Here is a 10,537-nt window from a genome sequence, read left to right as displayed (position 1 = left end):
TCTCTCTCTCTCTCTCTCTCTCGATCTCTTCTCTGATCTGTTTTTCTGTAGTAGATCTTGGGTTGTTTGCTTTGATTTCCTGCTTTTATAATGTTGTAGAGTCGGTTGATCAAAGACTTAGGAGTTAGTTACAATTTCAGTTGTAACTAACTACTAAATCTTGATGCGAAGCCACCTAGGATCGAGTCCATTTGCTTGTTTTTGTTTGTATGTTGCTTATGTGGATATTTGTAAGTGTACTGGACTGGTTATAAGTGGAATTTATTCAACAATATGCTATATAATAATTTATTATAATTTAATATGATTTATCAATTTTAAATATGTTTGAAGGTAACGTAAAAAAAAAGTAACACAAATGCATCTTGATTAACAATAAAATTAAACTATAGTTTGAAAGCAACTAATTAGTTGGTAAAATAAAATTATAGTTCTAAAGTAAAGTAAGTAACAAAAATGTATATGGGATAATATTATCTCAAAATATAGCTTATTAAAAAGGTGAAATAGTATCTTAGTTCTTTTATTTTTTTCAATAATATAGTAACTCTTCAATATAAAATGAAACTTTTTTTGATAAATTAATACAATAAAAAATACTTTTAGTATATGATATATATTAAATTTTGTTTGTGTTTAATTTTTTTTTTTATAATTATAAAAAAAATTAAAAGATTATTATTTTTGACTTCAACATCTTAGTAACAGTGTAGAAATATATATTTTCTATATAATCAACTTAAAAAATAAATAGTACTTTATATATATATATATATATATATATACATACTACTTTCTAAAATAAAATAGCTAAGTGTAGTTGATATTTTCTTTTCAAATTGTAGTAAAAAGAAAAACAAATAGGGAAAAAAGAAATTAATAATTAAAAATTCAACAAAATCATGCATAAAGAGAAGAAGAAAACTCAAAAGATGAAGCTAACAGTGATAATTGACTATAAAAAAGAATTGCTTGCATTTGTTTGTATATTCCGTACAGAAGTAACGGTAATTGCATCAATTAAATAATTAACGGTATATTTATTTATAATTACAATATTACGTATATAATTAAAAATTCTGCAAAATAGAAAGGTTATTGCCGAAAATATTATAAATGATTATTTTTCAATAAACATTGCATTAGCATTAATCAGTAATATTAGACTCGTTTTTTGGCTCTTGAAATGAACAAAAGAATCAAATAAAATATGCTTATTTTAAAGACGTGTTGAATTTAACGAATCAGATATATCTCTGTGTGTGCATGTGCTTATAATATAGTGTATATTAAACCTGAAGATGACTAATTCGTTTTACATAAAATAGTTGGAGTGCACGTTGCACAATACTAGAAGTAACCTTCCACTACTCAAGTTAAACATATATTTCTTTTCAGTCGATAACTTCAATAAACCTCGAAGAATATTTATATAAAAAGAAAGTGAGTCAACAAAAATATAACAAAAGATGATAGCTTCATAAATCAATATTACACACACTACATGTCATGTGTCATATGTGAAATTGTGAATACAGAACCTACAAACATATAATTAATAATAATTCAGAAAGAAAGAAAATATGTTCTTTTTTTCAAAAAAAAAAACATCATAATTAATATAGTTTATTGGGTTTAAAGCAAAAAAAAAAAAAAAAACACACACACAAAATATAGAGCACACATGCCATCAATTATAAGCTCATATATATATATATCAATTAATTTTGTAATTATTAATTGGCTCTTCTGCAATTCTTTCTAATCTCTCCCTTGGAACCAGTGAGAGGGCTGATATCTCCCATCTTGACCATGGCAGAGGCAAAGTCAGAAAAGAAAGTGTTCTGGGCGTTGCTGTAAGACTTGACAGTGGAATCAGTTGATCCACCGTTGAATAGTTCTTGGTCGGAGTGGAGTAGTCCCTTCTTCTGGATAAGGTTTTTGAAGTAACCGTTGTCAAAAGCTGTGGGGCTTTGGATATCAAGTGGTGCCAAATTGTTATCTCCTGACCCACTCGACTTAGGACACTTGGATTTCCTTGTTTGGGCAAACGAACTGTCAATGTTGCTATCGTTGTATATGTGGGCCCTGAACGATGTGCATCTAGCTTGTCCGATTGTATGAGCTCCTGTTTGTTTGTAATTTTCATATCATTTTACCATTTCAATTAGTTAGGATAAATACATATTCATTTGATACGTACTCATGAAGGAAGAAAAAAGACACTTCAATAATTCCAATATTTCCTTTTACTAACCATAATATATATATGAAGTAAGTAAACAATGGGTCTGTGTTATTAATGTCTCATTTTTTTTTTTTTTCATCAATGTTATGAGGGGACGTTTATCTTTAAGGAAAGAAGAAAGGGATAAGAGGTAACCTGATAGAGCAACCAAGTCAGTGTTGGAGAGGCCAAGAGCACTGAATCTAGAGCTGAGCCTGTTTAAGTTAGAGCTTGGTTGAGGAATACCATTGTTTGCGGCAGCTTTGCTAGTAGTTCTGGCATCCCTTCTTCCCAATTTTACATCCCAATTTGGACCCCCAAGCTGGATCAGCAACATTTTGAAACATATTAATTAATTATGTATATAATAAAGAAATATTGTGTTATTACTTGAAATAATAATTAATTAAGTAATAAAATGAACTCACAATGGTAACAGAGTCTCTTGCAGTAATAGCCAATATGTCAGCACATGAAACGACACCAGGACACACACTCTCCACGGCAGACTTGATATCGTCAACGACATCGAAACCTCGAGCTGAGTTTCGATTAGCATTAGCAGTTTTCTCACCCACGAAGTTAGATGTGTCATCCAGAAGCACTGATCCATCACATCCCTATATCAGAGATCGATCAATTAGTTTTAATTAACAGAAAACGACGTTGATTATATATAATATAAAACAATATTGTCATCAGACGATATTATATATATGTCACTATTTACATTTTGTCGGTCCATTTACTTTGAGACATGTCCATATACCCACAAGAAAAAGCACCTTTATTTATTTATTTAACTTTCCTCAGAAAGAAACGTGTTCAATATAAATATGAGAGGAGATTGTAAAATGGCCCAACAATATATAACACCAATTTAAAAATTTCATGTCGATATTGGTTATGTTAAAATTAAGTTTTACATATAGGTCATCCTAGCTAGATAACATACTCATGCCTAATATCAATATTCTATAAATATATAAGTAGCAATGATATGTGTATAAAACACTACCTAGTTACGTGTTTTTCCGCTAATATCATATCGTGATTAAAAAGAAATTTAGAATTATCACATGAACAAAGTTAGAGATACACAAAAATTGTACACTTGTTAGTTAATCGTGTTATGCGCTCTAAATATTAATATTATTACATATTAAATAGTACTATCAGGGCGCATATGATATTGTAAATTGCACATATAGCAAACATAGCTAGAAAATTAATTAAAACATGTCTATTTTTCTTTTTCTTTGCAAAGATTAAGATATGTCTATTAAGTAGATGATAAATATATAAAATATTATTAGCGATACATATCCTTATTACTTATTTAGACTTACGTACGACTAGCCTAAGTGATGAGCTTGGGATTTTTGACAACTTAGGACAAGCTAAGTATTATAAAATTAGAAGAACTAGTAGCTAGAGAGAAGTACTATATAGTCATATTACGTACATTGACAAAGCAATCGTGGAAGAACAAGCGGAGGAGAGAGGCACCCATTCGGCTCTCTTTGGAAATAGCGGAGTGCACCTTGGATTTGACTGTGGGCAAGAGTTTTGGGCAAGTTTTTGAGTAAAAATTAGTTGAAAGTTGAGCATTGGCATTCCCCATGACGAGCATGAGGAGACCCAAACTCAATAGGGTCATAAATAAAGAAGAAGAAGCCATGTTATTATAGTATACTAGTTAGTTAAGATAGGTGGTGTATTAACTAGCTAGCAAATATTATTTTGTGATGATGAGCTGATGAATTAATCGGAGGACTAAGTGAGGTTTATATAGAGGACCTTCTCAAGGTAATTAGGGTCGGCAGGTCACCTAACACGTAGACAAAATATGCATGGCTTTAGTAGAATTCACACACGATGATCATAAAAAAAAAAAAAAAACAGAGAGAGAAAAAAAAGAATAAAAAACAATATAACTAAACAAGAATTAGTGAGAGAGCTACGTAGCTTTGTATAATTGGTACATACTGCATATGTTAATTGAACTTTCTGTAGCAAAAACTTTTGATTGGTGTGTTTACTTAACAGCTAATTATTAATTAAAAGAGTAATAAAGTGATTTTGTTTGGAGAAGCACATTATTTTATTTTTTGTGTTAAATAAATGTGTCTGCGTACAATGTGACTGTGTGGTGTAAAACCATTTGTCAATGACGAGTAGTAGTAGGTGAGCTATTTGTCAAAAAGTAGGGTCCCACTAAACAAACTTTGTCTTAAAAAAATATGATGATTTATCTTCAGATTGGCCGGGCTAGTACGTACCATGGTCTAAGGAACAGAACAAAAAATTGGAAAATGTTCAACTTTTGACTTTCTTCATTATCAAAATATATTATATACTGCAATACTAAAATGTACCCTTTGGTCATCCTTTCACCGCAGGCAAACGTTGTATATTATATATGCATCTTTTTATAGATTTCAAAGTTACATTAATTAATATAATAAAGTATATAATTTAGTTACAACGCAGGGATTTATATATATGGTTATTACTTAGTTGCCAAGCAATGCACGCCAGAAGTTTCCAATATCTTGTCTTTGAGAAAAAAATCAAAACAGTATGACGAACCTCCACTTTCTCTAAATTAGATTAGAGAAAGCAACCCCCCCTAGTAAAAATTAGATTTAGAAGTTTATACAGTACTTTTTTGGAAGGATAAATAGCTTTTTCTTTTTTCTAAATTATTATCCGTGTATAGTACTTTTACTTTTGAACTTTTTTCAGTATGCTAAATATTCTATAATTAATTGATATTGCCTTCCTTGAATATACTATTCATTTTTTAAGCGCTATTGTTTTAGGGCTCGTTTGAAATGCCGTATTAGGTCGTATTGTATTGTATTGTATTATATTGAATTGGATTATACATTATATTTTTATATAATACTATGTCAAACTTTAAGTTATACTAAAATATTATATATTTAAGTGTCCATAAAAGTTAATGCCACATATAGTTTTATATAAAAATATTGCATAAAATACAATTCAATATAATACAATACAATACAATACAATACGACCTAATACGGCGTTCCAAACGAGCCCTTAATGTACATTATTAACCTACATGTGAACGGAAAATTCTAAGAATAAATTTATGGGAAATTTTTATTAATGGGAATGTATGCGAAGGATTTGGGGGGAAATAGATCTAACTTTCAAATCTACCATGAGATTGATGTTCAAAGAGTGATCGAAAGAAGTCTATGGACCTTCAAAAACGCTCCTCTGATATTTGAGAGGCTGAAACCAAGAGATGTTCCTAGGGCCATGAGACTACACCATCTGGAAATTTGGGTGCAATTGCATGATATACGATCGGGGTTTAAGACTTAAAGAGTGGTTCGGGATGCTGGGAATTACATAGGGGGATTGATTAAGTCTGATGAGAATAACTTTAATGGAGTTTGGAGAGATTATTTACGGGTACGTGTCCAGATTGATATTGAGAAACCGTTAAAGCGTATAATGAAGTTGTAGCAAATCGGAGGAGACTGGTTTTGGATTAATTTTCGATTTGAGTTTGTGCCTACATTTTGTTTTATCTGTAGAATTATAGGCCATACTGATCAATACTGCTCCCGATTGTTTCTTCAACAAATTGCTACCATTGTTAAACCTTACGGTACATTTATGAAGGCAACACCCAGAAGAACACAGTACGCAATGGGATCCAAACACTACTACAATTTGCTCTTTTAGTGACACAATATAGTGACTCACAAAAAAGTGTGTGTCATTAAAGAGTGGGGAGTAATTTTTAGTGACATGCACAAATATTAGACTCTAAAAGTTCAATGTTAGTCTCTTGTAATGTGGGTCACTAAAAATATAGAATGTCACTAAAGAGTGAACACTACTACAATGTAGGGCTTTAGCTTCCTTTTTTTCAACCCAATTTATAAAAAGGGAATCTAAAGGGTGTGAAAATATCTGCATTGACATTTAGAGGCGGTTTTTTAGTAAAAACCATAGGTATAGAATATATATATATATATCTATGCCTTCGGTTGGGGGTTGGGGAAAATTAGGGTTTTTTTAATAACCCTATGGCGTCGGTTATTGAGTATTAACCGACGCCATAGGTGCTACCTTTATTCGACACGGGGCACCTATGGCGTGGGTTACTACTCAATAACCAACACCATAGGGTTATATATCAGACCCTTGGGCATCGTCTTCCTCATTTCACACCTTGCTAAACACGAAGAATAGCCACCCACCGCAGCCCCAAACCCACGAAAAAACCCTCACCAACCAGTACTAAAACAACCTCATTCTCCCTCATTTCTTAACTATTTTACCCCATTTTTGTCTTAAAATCTTCTCTTTTCTGTACCTAAACCTATGCTGTAAAAAAGTTTAGTTTTTTCCCCTCTATATACCAAACCGAACCTATTATAAAAAAAGGTGGTGGTATAACTCCGACCACTGATTTTAGCGGAGAAAACGTTGAGTCTCAACGTCCATTACAGTATAAATATGCTTTCTATTCATTTTATTTATGTACATTGGTATTATTTCGTTTTTGTAATTTTTTTTAGATTTTTTTTTATTTTTTTAATATTGTATTGTGTGTGTTCTAGAGGTGGTCGGATTTTTGTAGCATTTTATCGCTGGATTGCGTTTATAAGGTAAATAGTTATTAACTTGATATATAATATATATGTATATATTTTGTGTTTTATTATTGAATATGTGTTTATATATATGGTGTGTGTATATATATTCTGTATATACTCTTTGTGTATTTTGTGTATTTGTATTGTATATATATTTGTTGTGAATGAGAATGAGAAGTGGTAGGAATTTAATTAGTTTAGAGTTAAAGTTTTTAAAATAATGGTAGTGTGATATATAATTGATTATATATGTATATATTTATATGTTATTTTTAAAAAAATTAACTATGGAAATTAGTAACTAGTAACTTGCTACTTTGTTTAATAACTCGTAAGTCATTTAATAATTAAACTTTTAATTTGGTTGTATATTGCATTATTTTAAAGGTTGTGTGCTAATATTTGAGGGTCGACATATTTCGGTGTTGATCGGATTTGCAATAGGTATATCCATCCGCTAACCTTTTGTTAGTATAATTAATTATCAATGCATGCTTAGTTGAGTTTGTGTTAGGCTATTTTTAGCCTATGTTTTGGATCCAATTTATGTGCATTTTTAGCTGTGTTGGGACGGAATTACGCTTGTTTTCTATGTTTTCAGGTTCTTTGGAGTAAAAGAGGTCTCGGGTGCAGAAATTCATTGAAAGACGTGCTGAGCCGAAGAAAAACTTAATTTTTGAGTTTTTCCATATCTGGCCGCGGCGATGAAGAGGCTCGCCGCGACGAGTTACGAGAAACAGAAAGCACCTAAAATTGGCAAATTCTCGCCGCGGCGAGAGGAAGCTTGGCCGCGGCGAGATCCCGTACGGACTAGGGGTATTTTCGTCCATCGAACCCTAAATTTCAAGTATAAATAGAAAACTGCGATTGGAAGTCAGAGAGAGCGATTTGGAACCCTAAAACACAGCTGAGAGCGGCAGGAAGAGCATAGAGATTCAAGTGAAGATCCAGAATTCATCCACCAACAGTTCTTTTCTTTATTCCTCTTTAATTTATTTATGTTGAATATTGCTATAGGAATGGTTATGGATTTGTTTCTGAACTAAATTTCCCATTTAGGGAGGATGATGATTGTTGTTTAATGTTTTCCTAGTTAATGTTTAATTACCATTCCTCCATTCTTGTGTGTGAAATTATCTTAATTTGTTTCTAATTCCATGTTTAAGATTGATCACCTTGTGCATGTTCTATGATCTCAATTCAAAATCTGAAAAGTGAGAATTGAGAATGCTAAAATTAAGATAATCGATGTTCTATGTGAAACGAAAGTATTTACATGACTTATGTGACGAGTAGATTATTGCTTAATGCTGATTTCATGTTAGTTTAATTAAGGAATTAATTAGATAACATGTGATTTAGAATCTAGAAGATCTGAAAGGAGCTAGGTTGTTTCATAATCTGTCATTCACTCCAAGAATAGGATAGTAATTAATCATTAACAATTTGGGTAAACAACAACAGGATTCTCCTCCCTATTGTCTCATCTTGCTCAACCTTAAATTGTGTTATTAAGTTTTCTGAATTTCTTTCATATTTTACTGTTTTTAAATCATACTTGCTTTCGATTTACCGAATAGAATCATAAGTATAATTTAGTGGTACTTAATCCAATTCCCTGTGGGATCGACCTCACCTGTGTGAGATTTACTACTTGATTGCGTATACTTGCGTAGTGTTTAAAATTATAGCAACAAGTTTTTGGCGCCGTTGCCGGGGAATTGTTAAAGATTAATATTACATAAAATTATACTAACTTCTACTTTGGTATATTTTCTCTTGCTGATTTTTCTAACCTTTTTCTTGCAATATTTTCTTTATTTATTTCAGGAATCCTAAGTGCATGCGCCGTCAAGGACAATCAGTCATATTACCAGTTGATCCTGAAATTGAGAAAACTTGCAGGAAGAATCGAAAGAACAAGAGGCAAGAAAGAGTTTCAGCAACTGCTGAAACATCAGAAATCATGGCTGCCAATGTGAATAATAATGTTGGGAACAATGGGCGTAATAATGGTAATAATGGAGGCGCTGTGGAAGATCAAGCTAATGGCCGAAGCTTGAGAGATTACATTCTCCCTACTCTGACGGGAGTGCAGTCATGTATTAGGCCACCGGCAGTGGATGCAAACAACTTCGAGATCAAACCTGCCATCCTTCAAATGGTGCAGTCTTCAGTTCAGTTTGGTGGTCTCCCTTCTGAAGATCCTAATTTGCATCTCTCTAACTTCATGGAACTTTGTGAAACTTTTAAAGTTAATGGAGTTAGCGACGATGCCATTAGATTGAGGTTGTTTCCATTCTCGCTCAGAGAACGAGCCAAGAGTTGGTTGAATTCTTTGCCACCGAATTCTATTGCTACATGGAATGATCTGGCAACAAAATTCTTGTCAAAGTTCTTTCCTCCAGCTAAGTCTGCAAAGCTAAGAGGAGAAATCAACAATTTCTGCCAACAAGATAATGAATCTCTCTATGAGGCTTGGGAGAGGTTTAAAGATCTGATCAGGAGGTGTCCCCATCATGGTATAGAGAAGTGGATGCTGGTTCACAACTTCTACAACGGGTTGGTTGGTAATACTAGAACTCTAATAGATGCAGCAGCGGGCGGAGCTTTTATGAGAAAGAGTGCTAATGAGGCATATGATCTATTGGAGGAGATGGCTCTAAACAACCAGCAGTGGCCAACTGAAAGGAGTCAATCCAAGAAGGTAGCTGGTGTGTTAGAAGTCGATGCCATCACAAAGTTAACAGCTCAGGTTGAGGCATTGACTAAAATCATTGCAGGGCAAGCTAAGCAAGCCCAAATTGTTTGTGAGTTATGTGGAGGAAGTCATCACTTTTCGGAGTGCCAAGCAGATGTGGATGATTTGCCAATGGATGAAGCTAAGGCCATGGGGAATTTTTCACAGAACAACAACAACAACAATTATGGGTTCAACCAGAATAACAACCGAAGAAATAGTGGGTTCTATCAACAAAGAAATCGTAACCAACAGTTTAATCAGCAACAAGCCTCTGGTGGAAGTTCTAGTTTGCAGACAGATTTACTGCTCCAATTCATGACTGAAACTAGATCTTCAATTAAAGACCTGCAGACTCAGATGGGCCAGCTAGCAACTCAGGTAGCAACCCGCCCTCAAGGAAATTTGCCTAGCACTACTGAAGTTAATCCTAAAGAAAACTGCAAGGCAATTACCCTGAGGAGCGGTAAGAAGTATGATGGGCCTGAGTTACCACAACCAGTTGATGTAGATGTAGAAATAAATGCTCAACCAGTGCCGACATCAACACCGACAGCAGAGAAGGCTACTGATAGCCCAGCACCACCGCAACAGTCTCCACCGATTAGTATTGATCATCATGTAAAGATACCCTATCCTCAGAGGCTGAGAAAGTCAAGCTTAGACAAGCAGTTCACCAAGTTTCTAGAAGTCTTCAAAAGACTTCACATTAACATTCCTTTTGCTGAAGCTCTAGAGCAGATGCCAAGTTATGTGAAGTTTATGAAGGAAATTTTGTCAAAGAAGAGGAAGATGGAAGACTATGAGACAGTGGCTCTAACTGAAGAGTGTAGCGCTATTCTACAGAAGAAACTCCCTCCAAAACTCAGAGATCCAGGGAGTTTCACTATTCCTTGTACTATTGGTAAGATTGAAGGGATA

The 10,537-nt window shown here is 33.3% G+C and overlaps 1 protein-coding gene and 1 non-coding gene across 2 annotated transcripts; both read right to left on the bottom strand.

The window, feature by feature from the left end:
- Positions 1–1,458: 1,458 nt before the first annotated feature.
- Positions 1,459–3,997, bottom strand: LOC115702218 (peroxidase 4). The gene is made up of 4 exons (XM_030629666.2): positions 3,693–3,997; positions 2,656–2,847; positions 2,384–2,549; positions 1,459–2,128 (listed from the first exon to the last, which is right to left on the bottom strand). The coding sequence occupies exons 1-4, from the start codon at positions 3,906–3,908 to the stop codon at positions 1,737–1,739; spliced, it is 966 nt and encodes a 321-aa protein (XP_030485526.2). The 5' UTR covers positions 3,909–3,997; the 3' UTR covers positions 1,459–1,736.
- Positions 3,998–9,295: 5,298 nt separating this feature from the next.
- LOC133033771 (small nucleolar RNA R71) lies at positions 9,296–9,402 on the bottom strand. Its single transcript, XR_009685836.1, has one exon. It is a non-coding gene; the product is annotated as a small nucleolar RNA R71 (small nucleolar RNA).
- Between the last annotated feature and the right edge of the window lie 1,135 nt (positions 9,403–10,537).

The sequence above is a fragment of the Cannabis sativa genome, chromosome 1 (assembly GCF_029168945.1).
Source record: "Cannabis sativa cultivar Pink pepper isolate KNU-18-1 chromosome 1, ASM2916894v1, whole genome shotgun sequence".
Lineage (NCBI taxonomy): Eukaryota > Viridiplantae > Streptophyta > Magnoliopsida > Rosales > Cannabaceae > Cannabis > Cannabis sativa.
The sequence above is the reverse complement of the archived record's forward strand: the minus strand, read 5'-3'. Positions and strand labels throughout refer to the sequence as shown.